A 17,833-nucleotide genomic window follows, 5' to 3' on the forward strand; every position below is an offset into this window, starting at 1 on the left:
AACACTGGGGCATTTTGAGGGCAGTCCACAGAAAGAGATAAATGGGAAGAAACAACTGGTATGAGGTTAAATTAACAGACTGCACCTACTTACTGTAGGGGTATGCAGCACCAGGCAAGAGTTTTATAATGGTTTGTCTATATTCTTAATATTTTCCAATTTGTAGGTTAATATTGAAGACATCAAAACAATGAAGGAACCCATAGGGAATTATGTAGTAAACAAAAAAGCGTTAAAACAAACTGTAATGTGTTTTATAAGTTGCAACCTTTTGCTTTGTTGGCAGCTCTTGATATTCTCTCTATCAGCTTCATGACATGGAATGGTTTTCAAACAGTCTGGAAGGAGTTCTCAGAGGTGGTGACCACTTGTTGGCTGCTTTGCTTTCACTCTGAGGGCTATCTAACCAAGAGGGGCTATTAGACCAATGACGAGAGTGATGGAGTGCTGCATCAGATGCCCTGGCGTCCACGGTTACATGACCGAAACCCAACTGAAATGGTTCGGGATGAGTTGGAAAACAGAGAACACAAATCCATATGTGTTCCTTCCTTGCTTTGATGTCTTTAGCATTAATCTACAATGTAGAATAATAGAAATAAAGGGAAACCATCATTGACTGTGGTATGCCCAAACTTTTGACTGGTGGCTGTGGTGTGTTTTAGGGTTAAGACTCAAATACTGAGACCCTGGCTGCCTACATCTACACCTTCAGAACACAATTCAGTGCAACATGGTATGGACCCACATGCTGGCACAATGCTGTTCCAGAATGGTGGCCAAAATCAGAACGGCTTTTCTGATATTGTCTATCCCAGTAGGGTTTTATGTATGTCCATACATGCATTGAAAGTCGCCTTGAAGGCCATTGAAGGCCTGAAATGACTTACCACCGTATACCTCCATGACGGTAATTTACCTTTCCTGTCTCTACTTTCCCACGCATGCAATACCTATCAGGGTTGGACAGGTTCCTCCATTATTACACACGTTTCCTTGACGAGGAAACACCTTATTCCTGTCACTGTAGTTTTAAATCTGCAAACTCATGGTGGGCTCTGGGTGCCTTTCTGTCGTCAAAAAAACGTTGAAGTACTTATCATCACTACAGGGCCATGCTTTGGAAGTGTCCTGCATTTCTTAGCTAAAGGAGATAATTGGCAGCTGGAGTGTTCTTTTTCCTGGCAGATAGTTTTAACAAAATACATCCCACCAGAGACGGATAGGAATATCAGCTGTTTGTTTATTAGTTTATTCACTGCAACAGGGATGTTAAGTCCAGTCGAAGGCTTTATTGGGAGCTTGGCTTAAAGCCAGTCTACTTAGTGCTTGTTAACGCTGGTTTCAGATTCCCTCTCCTTGTCTTACTCCACAGTGAGGTGGGCTGCTGTGGGCCAAGGCTCCCCTCCCAAATGAGTATTTCAGTATACCTGCTTTATATTTTAGGACTCGAGGTCTGCTAGAGCCTATTACATCCCGAGTTGAACAGCAGGCCCTTTCTGTTCTTTTGCCACTGCACCATCAAGATTATAAATCTGGGGCTGTTTCCTAATGACAGTTATTTAGTGCTTGGAATGGGAACCCATAGGAAACGTCTGGTGGTGGCTATATGCAGGTGCTCTACCACAATTACTCTTTCAAAGCAGTTGGGCTACATTGTAGTTGAAATAAAGAGATGTGGATGCAGAGAAAGTGAGAAAAACCTTTGCTGTGTTGGAGCGTATTTGCTCCTTGTGCTCTACTTTTCTTAAAGTTAAAGGATTCATGTCAGATGGATTTAAGACTGAAGTTAACAGGCTCATTTCTTACCCTCTCTCCTGCCGCAACCACTTTGGAGGCTTTTATAAATGCCGAATTAGCAGGATCACTTGAAAATATTCATGGAGCAAATTATCAAGCTGATGAGATTCTCATCAGCCTCAGCTGCACTTTGTGATCAGTTTAATTAAGCAAGTCTTAGAATGCAAATATGTTTCGATGGGGCGAACTTGTAACCATTATATCTGCTAAACATCAGCTTGCTAGCATTTTCAGCGCGAGCATGTTGGCACGCTGACGTCTAACATTTGATGTTCCACTCACATGCATGCAGACTCTTGGTGCAGTCAAACATTTAAACAGTCGTGACAGCTGACTGATAGCAGACTGATAGAGTCTTACCCTAGGATTATGCTTGATAGAAACCTTTTTCCCCCCCAAAAAAAGCTCATGGAAGTGGTGCTGTGAACATGAAACTGAGAGAGAAACAAATGCAATACTACTACTAGAAGTCTAAAAGACAAAGCACTCAGAGTCCCACTAATTTTATTTTTCAACAAGTAAAAGCCTTCAAAAATTCCTAGTAAAGAATATATAATGAATATCTGAATCACTGTCTACATCCAGATCTTGATTAGCAATAGGGCCAAGCTTCCAGCAGCTTCAGAGCCGTCCAGATCCACTCTGTGTAAAGTGTTTTTGGAGAAATTTGAGTAATTGCACTTTAAAGGCGGCTTATTCGCAAAAGATCAATACTACCAGTGCCAGTTTCTGCATTATTGCTTTCTTGCTGAGAGTCTAAATTACAGTCCAAAAATTGAATAAGCCTTTCATTACTTTATAATGTGTTTAAACTGCAGAAGTCTGAAGCATCTCCTCCTATTCCCCAGATACCTACCCGTATGTGTCGTCGCTGGTTTGCGCCTTCTTCATGTGTCTGACTCCTCTGTGGATGGTCATCTCCTCCAAGCACCCTGCCAGCCGCACCCTGCTCTACTCTGGCTGGGAGCCGGTCATCACTGCCATGGTCATCAGCAGGTGAGTATGTGTCTGGTCTTGAAAGGGGGCAAAGAAACGTCTGCGGTGTCTGGTTTGCTCGGTGACTCACCCCCTAAACAAATTGCTGCACCCAAGCACATACGCTCTCGGGTCCGCTCGAGGCTGGCGGTCTTGGAAATGACTCTCAACGCTCAATGCAGCTGTGGCAACTCTGGCTTAAACAGTGGAGGGTGACAATACAAACATCAGCTCGAGAGACGACGTGAAAAATCCTTCATTTGTTTTGTTTTTCAGTCTGTGTTACAGCCAGTCAGTCCAGCTGATGAAGCATTTTTTCGTTTCATTTATAGAAAAGCACACAAACTTGCTGTGTGCACCATTTAGATGAAGACACTGCTCTGTGTTTCTCTTCCCATGCCCCCTTTTTGTCTGTCTCTGTCCGTCTGTCAAGCACGCACGTTAATAACACTTAATGATCTAATTATCTCGCGCTCCGCAGCATCGGAGGGCTCATCCTGGACAAAACGGTGACTGACCCAAATCTGGCTGGCATTGTAGTGTACACCCCGGTTATCAACGGTGAGTACGGACACTGCTTCTTCTTTTATTCTCTGTGAATAAGAGGTGTAGCTCTTTGATTTGCGATCGCCTGCCCCTGGGGCAAGAGGAGACAAGGCTAATCCGGTCAAAGATGGCACCAAAGGTTTAAATATAACAGCTTCCTAAATGCAGGAGGATTTAGAGAAGACACATGGTAAGAAAACCTTCTACTCCTCTACTTAGATCACTTTAATCCTACATCCAATATTTCTTTCCTGTCACAGTGCAGGACACAGCGAGATAAAGCGTCCTATCTGCTTCATTCAGGGGTCGTGCTCCGGTACAGCGTAGAATAAGCATAGTAGCTCACATTATTTTCTATCACACCATTGTAAAATGCATACTGACTGGCTATTTTGTAGGTCCCACACATGGAGATTAAGCGTCAATATGTATATTTGACCTGAATGAAATTTTGTATGCCTCAAATGCAGCCGTAGTCCTGTTCATGCATCAGGGAAAAACAATTCCATCATTACATTTTTATTCTCGTACTGTGAACATAAACTCATATGGACTTGCAGATGAAATTGGATCGTGATGACTGTGCTGTGCTGGTGTGTACATCAGAGAGTTTAAGGATTATGAACATTTATTGGTCCAAAATGCATCTCCACGCTGGAGACAGAAGAGAGGCTGTGATGCTCTCTGTGTAGTCTGAGCATTTCACTCATTTGAATTCTTTTGATTTTGTTGGCAGAAATCCACTTACTCATCCAGCAAAACACATAACCCGTTACCACGGATGCCAAAAGATTTGCATAAATATACATGCCTTATATCAGTTGCCTGTGAGATTGCTTCTGTGACAGTTTACAGACAGGTGGATTTAATAGCTTTGCTTTCACACCACGAATGAACCAGAGACAAATAAGAAGCGAGTCGCCACCACCTCGAGTTGCGTAGCCTGCCCCGGCTGGTAAAGTGTGGGGGAGGAAAATGAACAGCACTGAAATAGAAGCATTTTCCTTTCCCTCAACATCTAACCTGTCAATTAAGATGCACAAAGCATGTTTGGATACTTTCCCAGAGCTAGACATAACAATCTGCAATCTTCATTCCGTAGTCCACTGTTCCTGCCTTCAATAATCATTCTGTTTAAAATAGTTTGAGGTTTGTATTAATGGCTATTGGAGAACGTTTGGGGTAATTGTAATGATGCCATGGAGTTAATAATGAAGCTTGAGCTATAAATATCCCACAGTTGAAGTTTACATGCACCTTAGCCAAATACATTTAAACTAATTCTTTCACATTTCCTGACATTTAATCCAAGTAAATGATTCCTATCTTAGGTCTGTTACTATCACATGTTTATTTTAAGAATTTGAAATGTCAGAATAATAGTTATCACATTCCCAGCGGGTCAGTGGTTTACATACCTATACATTTAGTCTTTGGAAGCTTTGCCTTTGAATCATTTAACTTTGGTCAGACATTTCAGGCAGCCTTTCTCAAACTTCCTATGATAAGTTGCAGAAATTTTAACCCGTTCCTTTGACAAAAGAATGGTTTAAATCAGTCAGGTTTGTAGGGCTCTCTGCACACACACTTATTTAGCTCTGCCTACAAACATTTCTGTGGGATAGAGGTCAGGGGTTTGTGTTGACCACTTCTATACCCTTCACATTGTTGTTTTTCAGCCGTTCTGACACAGCTTTGAAAGTGTGCTCAGGGTCATTGTTCATTTGGAAGACCCGATTGCGGCCAAGCTTTAGCTCTCTGGCTGGTGTCTTGACTCGTTGCTTGAAAATATCCGCACAATCTTCCTTCCTCATGATGTGTCATGGTTGGCAGGTTTTTTTTTTTTTTTTTTTGCAGGCATCCCCTTTTTCTGCCAAACAGGTTTTGTTTCATCAGCACAGAGGACCCCCCCCCCCCCCCCCCCCGCCCCCCAACTTTCTTAATTGAAAAGAAATTTTTGTGCATATGACATGCAGCGGTAGAAAACAGTTGACATCAAAATAATTGTCCATCTAGACTGTAGACTGTATAGAGACATGGAGGGTTTTGGGCGGCACCATCTTGCGAGCTTGGAGCCAGAGTTTGCGCAGCACAGTCCAAGAGTGGAGCCACGTGGAGGCGCGTTATCAATGACCCGTACACACTTCCGTCAGACTCACTCGCGTTTTTGTTTATTCTGTTTATTCTTTTTTGTTAATTCTGCGCTCTGCTCTACCGCCTCCAGTTACAAAGAAATGTTGGATTATATGCTGTACTTATTTATTCATGGATTTTTCAAACTCTCACTGCTTCACGAAGCAGTTGGCATGGCAACTTGAAGTCATCATGATGTCACATACTGTTTCTATAGCGTCACATAACTAAGTAAATGGGAAAAAAAAAAAATAATAATGATTTTAGTGTTTTAGTTTGTCCCAAGTCCAATCCACTAACATGGAGGAGGTGGAGCTATACTACAACCAGCCACCAGGGGGAGCTCTACTTGCTCTGGCTTCACGTTTGAGGAACTGTTCCTTTGTCCATCTTTATACAGTGTGTGGTCCAGACAGTTTGACATAACCCTCTTGTCCCTTCCCACCCCGTCAACAAATCCTCATTCAGGTCAGAGGTAACCAGGGACACAAGACGAGCAACATAAACACTCATACAGGAAAAAAATAATCAGCTGAGCAGACTTTTCAGGTTATGTCGATACAGGGCTCGTATTATTGTGGTTATACAGTAGATGTTTTTATAACTGTTCCCTCCTAACCAGCTTACCAAAACTATATTTTGTTAGCATGAGATCTATGTAGTGGTTTAAAAAAAATATGTAATATGTAGCGTACATAAACGTAAGCTGACACGTTAAAAAGGCAAGTTCTGTAGTTAGGAGCCCCGTTCTTTGCTCTTTTATTTCCCCTCCATGAGCTAATGGACATCAGAGCTAATGCTGTGATGACTCATGAGTCAGGGAAGGATTCTGACATTTGAAACAAACCACACCAATGTAGGCGCTAAAGATTTTAAAGTGCGTTGAGTTGTGTGTCACAGTCATTTGCTGGAGCTCCAACAGCTGACCGTGTTGGTAATGGAACAAATCAGCAAGTAAAATAATGCCTCGCATCTCTCGCTCCTTCAGGTCTATTGCACTGCTCAGTGAGAGGTTTCTGTCTCCCATTGTGCTCACTTTAAGACACCAGTGTTACTGTCTTTAGTTTTGCCCAGAGAGGGCGTAGAAGTGATTAGAACTCAACCCTCTTTGGTGCCAAGAGGTTTAACTCTTTTTTTTTTTTGTGAGCCTGTCCCTGGGGGACTATTAGTTGTTGTGAGGGTGGACTGTTTTGTATTTTGTGGGTTTTCTTTCTTAAATGCCGTGATTAGTTGAAAGTTGTCCTAATGAGAGCCCCCTTTTTAATGAGCATCAGCGATACGCCACAGTTTTATTTTACACAGAGGATGGCAACAAGCTGTTTAACTTTGAAGTTTGTGCGCAGAGAAACTCCGTCTGTGGTTGTTTGTCTCGTTTATTTCCCTCAGTTTTTAATTAATGCAGTCTCTGACCCTTCTAGCAGAGATGGAGACAAAGTGTTTACACACAAGATGAATAACACGCCATCTATTTGTCTTGTGCTGTCCGGCTCCCAGGTGGGAATATACGTGGAGGTGAAAACTGAGCAAGTAAGTGTGCTCAGTAAACAGTCCCCAGACAGATAAACGGTCGCTAAAAAAAAAGATTCCAAATGTTCATCAACATAAATAAGTTACCTAATGAGACTGGTTTAGGCAGTCGGCCGCAGTCTGTCTGTCTCCACTTCATAAAACTGGTCCTCTTCCATTTTCCCTGGCTTCCATCTCCCACTGCCAACGGGCTCAGGCACGGTTGCCAGGGCTCTGGCACCTCCACAACAAGAGATAAGCTTTTTAATTAAATGACATTAATGAGAGACATTTAACGAGATGCAGTATGATTCTGACTCTAATTGGTTTTCTGTCGAGACGTAACCCGTCACAAAACAGCTGGGGATCCGGGCGAGTGCACGTCTGTTTATGAGCACGAGCACGTTTTTTATTTGGCGCGTGCACTGTCGGAAACAGATCCACGTCTCTCTGTAAACTTTTCAACTCTCTCTGTCTGATTTACAACGTTTTGTTCGTGGCTCAGGAAACACCGAGGCAGGGAGCTCGTGTATTTCAGCTGATTAAAATGCACCGCGCCTCCCGTCCTCATAAAAGAAGTACAAATGGGGAAAGGGCAGACGGAACGGGGACAGCGAAAGGATGGCGTGCGGATGTTGGATTAGAAAGGAGTGGGGGGAGGAGATGTGTAGAGCTAGATAAGAAAAGACAGGTTAAATGAAAGATAGCGGGAGCATCACCACTCCGACCTCCATTATTTCATTTTAATACTTTAATACTGAAGTTATTAATTCAACGTCTCCCGCAGTGAAAGGTATTGTGGTAGCTTAAATGATTGTAACACTGAAAGTTTTAATGGTATTTTAATACTTTAAATGTCGAGCAAGTGTCTTCTGAATTCCTTTCTGTACTTGTTCTTATTCTACATGTTTCAGTAGGTAGGTATTGCTTCCAAAATGAGTCTTTCTTTACTCTCCTTTCATTTGTTTTGATTTTAAATTCAGGTGTCTGAAACCTGCTGATATCACATTATGTTATGCATCTTGTTCTGTACTTTTCCACTCGGCAGCGCCCGGAGACAGCCGAGCTTTAATCTTTGCTTGTCATCTTGGCATATTTGCCTTTTCTTTTCTATTTTTTTTATTCTTTCCTTCTGTTGTTTGCTTTGAGATAAAGTGTCTACCTTCTTTACATCTCACTTGCACCAAACGAGTCATTTTCCTACCCCTCTGTCAATGTTTCAGTTTTTATTATATTTCATAATTTCATCTGCGTTGTCTTCACCACGTCACACTGTCATGCCAGAGCCATTCAGATAAACAAAATGAAATTAAACTCAGAGGAGGTGAGATGAGCAGACTTGGCGTCCCTGCGCTCGCTGCCTTCCGGGCACGGCAGCCTGTCAAGACCACCCCCCGTCCCCCCACCCACACCACCCATAGCTCCAGTGAGGCCTTGTTGCTACCCAGACCTCCTCATCCTCCTCATCTCATCCTCTTCATCCTCTTTCCCCCTGTCAGAGTCAGTGACCTAAATAAGACAGATCGCCCCCAAACCTCCATCGCTCTACCTCTGCCCCCCTGCTGAGGTGGCAAGAACCCCCTCCACCCTCATACCCCAAAATGCATCCCAGACGCCCAAGGCCAGAAAGTTCAAATCAGTCCACTGTCAAGTTTTTTTAATAATTTTGACATCTTTTAAACAGCAGATGAATAACATATATTTTGATATGCTAACCGCTCTTGCCCAGTGTTCTCATGCCCCACTTAGAAAGACAGCAAATAAGAATATCAACACTGGTGTATTCAGATTTGTAGGGGCAGCAGTGTGAGGTGAGCAGATGAGGACAGATGGGGGCAGATTGAATGTTCATTGTGTAGTTATGTCTGTTTACAGGCCCATGGGAGGGGCGCCGGTAATGCTCCAATAAAATGTCACCCAAGAGCCGCAATAGATTGAATTAAGTGGCCATCACCCTGAGGTGGTGGCAGTGTCTAATTTAATATACTCACCGCAAAAACAGGCTTATCTGGGAGGGAGTGGGGCGGGGGGCGGGGGCCGGGGTTGACGAACACCTACTGCTTCTTGTTTTTTTCTATATTGTTTCTAGTACACAATCGTTTCCGTTCCTATCCCATATAGAAGATTTGTTTCCCCGTTGAACCGCGGGTATCTGAATTATATATGTTTTATGACTCTGGGTAAGGATTCCACAGTTGTACCCAGAGCGGTTTGTTTACAGACATAAATTTAAGACAGCCTTTCTCTTCTGCTACGAGCTGCTCTGTGCCCTCCTGTCTGCTAGTTTGATGTCTGTATCTGTATGTACAGTGCGTGAGCTCTCCTGCAGGGTTTGTTACACACCAGAGCGTGGAGGATAGGAAAAACACAAAGTTAGTTCGTGTGTCGCTCGCTAAAAGGAAAGGTATTACAGCTGCAGCAAGTGAATGTAGAATAGCCGCGTACAGATGGCGTTGCATATTTTCGCAAATGATCGTCTGCTTGACTTTAATTGAAATCTAACGTGAAGAAGATGGAAATGGAAAACGGACAAGGTAAATGGCTGTGATCATTTCACTGTCTTGAAAAACAAAACGTCGAATGTGAAGGTGTCACTAGTTAACCAATCCTTAAACAGGGTTAGCAGCAATAGCAGACAAAACTCCTTAATTCAGAGTAATAAGCAAAGACTAGAAGGAATAGAAAACATAATTGGGTTTAGCGGATTTAATTATTTATATTTCCTGACCATGTTATCGTCCTACAACCCTTAAAGCTAGATTTCTAATTGAGTTTGATGGAATTACACAGCGCTCACACAAAGCCGCTTATGGGCACCTCCTCAAAATGATAACGGCTACAACATCTACAGACTTAATATGAGGAATGCAAGAACTGTGTCAGGGACTTTCAGGCAAAACAGAAAATCTTAAAATGTCTAAAATTTAAAGAAGTCTCATCAGTATAAGTCAGAATGCCTTATATTTGTTGTAAATATACTGCATTTATCGATTTTGTAGATCATGTGAATAAAAATAATCTTAGCTAATACGATTTAACGGTTTTATTAAGTTGTCACAACCCAGATGTCTCGTGTTTAGTGTTCTTGTCCTCTTGTTATCACACAGATTAGTTTTAGATGAGGTTACATGATCTGCTGAGGGCTAACCTAATTACATGCCGTAAAAACAAACGGTAAATGACTTAAGGCTCATTTAAGGTACTGTGGGACATAGACGCCATAACCTACGAACGTAGCCTACGCCAGTGCGAGCCATTTGTACTTGTGTGCCCGTCAGCCTGGCTCGCTCAGTAAAAACACCATCCAAACGCTAGTGGGCGCTGTGTCTTTTTTGCCAGTCGGGTTCATTTTTTTTCTTGCTGTGTACTTTCAACAGTGGCGACTGAAACTTTCACCAAAATTTCACTGAAGTCTTGTATGAAATGTATGTATCTTTGGATCTCCTCAGTTAGCTTTCCTTGATGTGTTCCATCTTTATTGATCGAAAACTATCAATCTGAAAATTGCGGAGATGGAGAAGCATTCGGAAATACTAATGTGGAAACACGCTACTACCAAGTGGACCAATTACAGCTGTTGCGTTCTGCGTCGCCACAGCACATAGTTACATTTCTGGGGAGGTACACGTCAGGCTGCAGCATTGGGGTCTGCGTATGCTCTGCGCTGTCGCTTTAGCTATAGCGTCAAATTGATGCAGAAGTCTAAACCGCCAATTAGGGTCTGAAGATAAATAGCTATGGTTCCAACAGCAGCTCCACAGTAGCATCTAGAAGGTCCTGGCACTCAGATGCATGCACCGTGTGCAGCTTTGGGTGAATTTTGCTGTCAAATATTTGCATACTTAACTAGAAATGATTCCTTGTTTGAACAGAACATGCCATTTCAACATTGTTGTCTTTTTTTTTCCTCTTAGTTTAGACTGAAATTAGTCAACTATAACTGTAACACTGTATCCATGGCAACTCCAAGGCAATTGTCTTCTGACATTGGTTTGTGCATGCGTTTGACCATTTACTAGAGACATGAAGACCAGGTTACTGCTCTACAGGGTGGTATTCCCCACATTACCCACTGATTTACTTTGCCCTGATTCTGGAAAGAATACTTCAGTAAACCTTTTTCCACTGCCGACATTTTGACTCACCGTGGCAAAGTGCCGTAGCGGTTTAACAAATAACTGACGGCACGGCAACACAGGGGGGCTGCATTTATAGAGGCATGTTCTTTAAAGTCCAATTGGAGGAACAGATTGATGCATTTAAAGGCTTAGCAAACCCCATAGCTCTGTGAATTAGATTACAAACACTAAAAGACAGGAATCCTGCAGCTGCTTTATCATTCGTCACGACAGTTTGATAATAACAACAGCATTCACATTACAAATCTGCATGGACTGGTCATTCCCTGGTACCTTACCAACATAATACAGCAAAAAAAGAGAAGAAAGCAACAGACTGACTCTATTTAAATGAATAAGAGCACCAAAGTGTCCCAGTTACATTATCAGTATCTGGAAACTACACAACCCTAACACAATAAAACTGTGTTAATATTGTATCTAATCTTTTACAGTTTTCTCTTGTGACAGTACATCGCTCTATTTACCTATGACGTTACCAGTCATGACCCACCTCTCTATCGTGTGCAGGTATCGGGGGTAACCTGGTGGCCATCCAGTCCAGCAGGATTTCCACCCACCTGCATTTCCACTGTGCTCCCGGGGAAGTTCCAGACGAGGCTAGGGGCTGCTACTACCCCTGTCGCACCTTCTTTGGAACAGGTAATGACTTTTCAACGAAATCTGATGAACGAGAATTGTTTTTCAACTCCTGCTGTGAAGTGTTCTTTATTTCGTCTACAACAAAAACTATGCTGGTTGCCAGTGAGAAGCGTTCAATCGGACGCATTTTCCTTTCCTGTTGTTAAAAACCAGCAGGACAATTTGCCACCAAGTGATTTCAGTCATGCATTTTTGAATACAAGTATTTATTTCCTCTTGCAAAGAAACAGATCCCTCGAGTTCGACATTAATCTTCCCCCATCTTGTTGGTATTTTCTCAGGAGCCAATCATCGGTCTGCTCAGGTACTCATCCTTTTAGTGATCCCCGGTCATCTAATCTTCCTCTACACCATTCACCTGATGAAGAGCGGCCACACCACCCTGACACCCATTTTCATGTCCGTCTACCTGGCTGCTGCCATGCTACAGGTGAGCACGTGACGATCGAAATGCTAGTGTACTAATAAAATAGTTTAAAATAGTGTCTGTGAAGCATCTAGGTCGTGCTCTATCGAAAAAAGAATCTAAAAGAAGTTTGAACTAAAGAAGCCACTTGGATGAGTGGTTTTCATGAAACTTGAAATGAATCCAGTTGCCTTGTTTTATAGCCATTACAGATCAAATATTTAAGGCCTTTTCTCACAATCCAGTCGTGAGAAAACTGACTTTATTTCTGCTTTAGTGGGAGTTTTGTTACCAAGATGTTTTTCACCTCTTAAAAAAACATTAAGAAAAATGCACACGCCTATTCTTAAAATAGTTTAAAGCAGCACTAATCTGTGTTTTTGTGTCAACACTGGATGAAGTGACTAAACTCAGAAACTTTAGTTCCCCTCAGTCACACAAAGCCTTACAGAATTCTTCAAGTCACTCTTTTGGTTTTCTGATCCATAGTCAAACCACTTTGCTTCATTCTCGCACAAAGACAGAATATATTGTGTTCACATTTATCAGATAGACGTGCACATAAATCCAACTCGCCGTTCTCTGCTTGTTCACTTAAGGCAATTTAAAGTTTTCCTTGGATAGACTCCCCCATGTTTTTGAGTTTGCATATATTTATATTAAACGCTTTTTTAATCCTGCTGATCAGACACTTTCGTTGCGCTTTAAGCCCTTACTGGAACAATATGCATCTGTTTAGTGGCCGTGCTCTTGTGATGCTATGGAAGCAATCAGAGTGAAAGTCACACAGACTGTCCCTGTGCTCACAAACCCTCCCTGGAGTCTGAAACACTTCATAAATATACCCAAATTAGTATATTCCGAATTCATATCAACTGATTGTTAGTACAGACGGAGGCTGGGAATGTGGAGGCTGCTGTTTAGCGTGGTTGTATGCAGATTGAATGAGGTCCAAATGTTTATAATGACTGTCTAATTGAGGGATACTATAGGCTACAGACACACATGGAAGGTGTGTGGAAGATACATAGGTAGATAGGTAGATAGGTAGGTATATAGATAGGTAGATAGATAGCAGGCTGAAAGAGCTGCTTTGCCTGACTGTGGTGTCGCATAGAGGGTGATGGACATTGTTCATGGTGGAACAGACTTTGTTCAACGCCCTTGCGTCTGCCACTGATGCCAGGGACTCCAGCTCTGCCCCTACCACAGAGCACACCTTCTGTATCAGTTTGTCCATCTGCGAGGTTCCCTCCTTGTTAGTGCTGCCTCCCCCGCACACCACAGCGTAGAAGAGGGCACTGGCAGCGGTAGTCAGGTAGAACATGTCCAGCAGCTTCTGGCAGATGTTAAACGACCTTAGCCTCTTAAAAAAAAATAATAAAAAATGGAAAAACAACTGTTATTTGATTTAGATTTTTAAATCCAAAAACATGCTGTGTTTTTCTCCAGTGGAACAGGAAGTGGCCTACATCTTGTAATATACACCAATCTCACAGGCATGGATCATTCTGTTCAGCACTAAATAAACCTTGTACGTCTTTGTATTCAGAAGACAAACGCTCAGGGATTTAGTTTTTAGTTCAGAGCTACAAAATCATTGACTGCTGTAAACAACCTTATCTTCTTCGTCGTCGTCTTCTTCTTCATGTACAAAGACTTCAGCTTTTATATGAATCACGTAACAGCTGTTTATCCTTTAGTTCTCGTTCTGTTTTCTTTTTTCGTATATTAAAGGCAGGTAAATTTACTAGTTTAGCATTTTTTTGAGTTTTTGCTTTTTAAATTGAAAATCAAGTCAACCAAACTTGAAATCCCAAAACATACACGGGCTGTTTATTCAGATGCAAATATCATTTTTTCCACAGTGTGAATATGATTAAGTTCCTAAGAAAGATGAGTCTGTGGATATGTGTCTCCCCTTAAGACGTTTATTGAAGGAAGGAGGAGAAGCAGGTGTGTGTATCCTGTGAATTCCTAGAACGCTGTGGTTTCGGGCGATGCCTGCAGGAGCTTGACTCCTCTGTACATTTTTTTTTTTTGTTTTGGCAGCAGTTAAGATAATTACGGAGGAGCGACTTGAATTATGAATGGCTGCTTTTACTTCTTCAGGTGCACCACGATCGGCCTCAAGGTCTGGAATTTGAAGAATTTAATTGGCGTGTTTTCGTATATGTTTCGGACTCTTTCGTTGCCTGAAGTATTTTGAAGACACCCCTAAATCTTTAACGCAGGCAAGGAACATTAGGATGTAATCCTGACCACTGAGGAGTTGGAGACTTTCCAGATCAATTAAGTCCATAGCCAGTAGAGCAGCTTTAAGGGTCCTTCAGTCCCAGATACAACATCAAATGGCAGAGACGAGTCAGCCGCTTTCTTATCTCAATATTTACAGCAACTAAAGAGAGAATACTGATCAGTTTACTGATGGGATTCATGGACTGAACTCTGCTTTGAATGGGGGTTTGTGCACAGGTACACAGCGACACGGTCATTATGGAGTAATTGTTTGCTGAAGCGGGCCACAGAGACTACTCATAGAACTCCATCTGCTTTGTCATCAATATGTTCGTGTAAACAGAGACAGAAAAGCAGATAGTAATTATTGGGCTGAATGCAGCACATAATGAGAAAGTTTAGTACAAAACTAAGGTTTTCCTAACGCCATATTCAATTGGCTCATTTTAACTCATTAGTCTGAAAAAGGGCTCCTGGTTTCCTTGAGGTGAAAATGCAACACGAGACAGAATTTGTTTTTGTCGCTGGAAATTTGGTTTCATTGTCTGCACACGTTCATGTCTCCGCAGGCAGGTGTTTAAAAAATGCTATGTGCTCTGCTCTTAACAACACACAGACGGCGTTTGCCAGGTGGCAAACCCAAACTCTCAAATGATTGGACAGGTTTCTATATCTTATGGTGTGTCATAAGGCAAATTAAATGTGCACTGAATGTCTTTTTTATCACTGTCTTTTTGTATGGCCATTATGTTCCAAAACAAACTTATGTCTCAGAATCTGAGACACAAGTCTGCATTCTAGCATTGTGGTTCAGTGTTTACGCTGAGAACTGGTGAAGTGAAGAGCTGTAAACACTTACATCTTCTCTGTGACAGGACAGACTGACCGGTGCTCGAGAGGGTCCCTGACATTCCACGACTATAAAGAACAGAAACTGCACAGCTATTGCCTTTAACAAGAAGGCCTGCATGCGTGGCTCTCACTGACGTCTTTATCTCGCTGGAAACAAATGTGTGGGTGTCTGGATTATTAGCAGAGTACACTTGTGCAGTGGCTGTGCCTTCAGTGAGCCTCCGCCTATAATGCAATTCAGGGAATAATGATAAATACTCTGCTGCTCTCTTCTCGCCTGTAAAGAAAATTAACGCATAAGCTCTGCATTTTGAGTGGGTAAAATGGGGGGTGTGGATGGTCTGCCTCTATAATAATTTATAATCCCGGATTTCATGAATAACATTAGTTTTAATATCGTTAGTCTTGTTTAGAATAAATAGTTTCAGCACTGGGTGAGGGGGAAATACAAATTGCTCAGTTAAGACACTTGTGTCTTAGATATTAGCATTAGTTATGACTGTCAGTAGTCACCGAAACTAAATGACTTTATCCATGCAGAGGCATTACATTTAGTTTTTGCCATTAACTCTGAGTGAAGAAATGAGGCTTTAATTCAAACGTGACCTGAATTTCAAACACCCGTTTGCCAGAAATCTCAACACGGACTCGAATCAATTTGAAATTCAATATGTACGTTACCTATTTTTCTCAGACCTTACAATGTAGTTTCGCATTTCCCCTGTGTTCCATGTCGTGGGAGACGCGACGAAAATATTGAAAAAATCTGATAATTCAAGTCAAAATAAAAAAGTACTGGAACAGCCTGTTCCTTTAATAGCAGCGATAAGCGGAAACTGCACATGGTGCGGTTTGATAATCTTCTACTTAAAGTGAAAGCCATAGAAAATTAGGACAGAAATTGAAACATTTCTGCAGAAAAGCCCGGCTCATTGTGATATAGCCTCGAGCCTCGCGGTGCAGTCACTGAAAAGAAGGATGTCGTTTAATTGACCAGAGCTGTGCATATTTTGGCACGCGGTGGTTAATAGTTTTCCAAAAACCCATACTGAATGAAACCCCCAGCACATGCCAAACAGGAGCAGAAACTGGAAAGCATTACTTAAACAATACGCACAACTGCATGATTAAACAGTGCCGTGTTAGCCCAAAGCATCTCCAGACTAAGAATGAGGCGATGCTAAATGAGCTACGGCAACACAGTGCAGTAAGTCTTTGAGATGTCAAAGGAAACCAGAGTAGTTTGACAGTTAAGGATTCAAGACAGTTTATCTCTGGAAAGGTTACACAAAGTTTAACAGTGCAAATGATGCGTGAATATTAAAATGAAACATCCGTGGGAATCATGATACTGGCACAATTAATAACACAAAGGTCCCGGGGTCAGTACATGAGCTAGTGCAAACCAATAATAGCCGTTTTAAAGGCACTGCTGCTTTGAAGCCCACATCTCATTATTTCAGCGAAGGCTGCGTGTCAGATATTATCAGTGTTATCTTGACAGATCAGGCATCCTGCAAATCTAAGCTGCGAGAAAGTTGCTTGATCTCCTATCTGTCAGTTGAGCTTTTGGTCCTCAAATCACGCAGTGCTCCTCTAAAAAATAAAATAAAAGACAATATAACAAGGCTGTAACACCAAACATTCTCTATCAGGAGATGCTACTTGACTTGCACAGAGCACTCCTAATTTCCTAGCACTTCAGCTCTCACTAAAATGTCGGGTACAATAGGACTGCCTCATAAACATCAAAGGAATCACTGATTTAAACTAATAAATATTCAGTTGTAGCACTGTGTTCAGTAAGAGCTGTGCAGCAATGTTTTGCGAGATTAAAAAAAACGACTGCAGTGAATGGATGGGTTGACTGGAGGCAGTAGGTAGACAGATTTCAGCTGGTCTTCAGCTCAGCGGCCAGCATAACACTCTGGTGGTATTAGACCACTCGCAGGTGTGAAATCTGCACATCATACTGAAGAACAACCACAAGTCTGTTATATTTCTACATTTTTATGGACTTGGGCTTTTTTGTGAGACCTGACTGTCAGAACACTTGAACTGAAAGCAGCAAAACTCAGTTTTTCGATCTAGCATGTGCCCACGATAGCCTTAGTATCCAGGTGGGAGGGAGGTGGATCATTAAACCTCTGTCCAGTCTTCTTTTTTTTTTTTTTTTTCCTCTTCACGGTCAACTACTTTATACTCTCTTACTTTTCTATTTTCTGTTGTCAAAGGAAAAAATCTGAAAGTCACCCTAAATATGAACAGCCTGGAAGCCAGCCTGCAACCACACTTTGTTTGTACCCGTTGGTCTGGAGTCCCTCCATTGGGAACTGATTATGGTCAGATCTACCAAGCCAATCAAGTCATTTGGGAGAGCTTTCTGTGATGATGGACTGAAGTTACAGCAATGTTGTCATACATGTCATGTGAGCACTGTGGAGTTGAATTTGTTTAGAACAGACTGGCTCCGATTGGTTGTAGGACTATCCAGTTGTGAACAGAGTTATTTTTTTTTCTCTTTATCGCTTTTAAATCACCCCATTAGGAAATCCAAATGTCGTATTACTAGACTCATATTCTGATAAGAATGTCT

The 17,833-nt window shown here is 42.0% G+C and overlaps 1 protein-coding gene across 3 annotated transcripts in view; it reads left to right on the forward strand.

Annotated features, from left to right (window-relative positions):
* Positions 1–17,833, forward strand: part of slc41a2b (solute carrier family 41 member 2b) — a 34,864-nt gene that overhangs the window by 9,206 nt on the left and 7,825 nt on the right. For all 3 annotated transcript variants that reach the window (XM_084573263.1, XM_084573261.1, XM_084573262.1), the window contains exons 7-10: positions 2,649–2,796; positions 3,257–3,336; positions 11,610–11,741; positions 12,023–12,171. In XM_084573263.1, coding sequence (XP_084429389.1) covers positions 2,649–2,796; positions 3,257–3,336; positions 11,610–11,741; positions 12,023–12,171 — 509 coding nt within the window. The remainder of the gene's footprint in view (positions 1–2,648; positions 2,797–3,256; positions 3,337–11,609; positions 11,742–12,022; positions 12,172–17,833) is intronic.

This window comes from Chelon labrosus, assembly GCF_963514085.1.
Source record: "Chelon labrosus genome assembly, chromosome: 23".
Taxonomy (NCBI): Eukaryota; Metazoa; Chordata; class Actinopteri; order Mugiliformes; family Mugilidae; genus Chelon; species Chelon labrosus.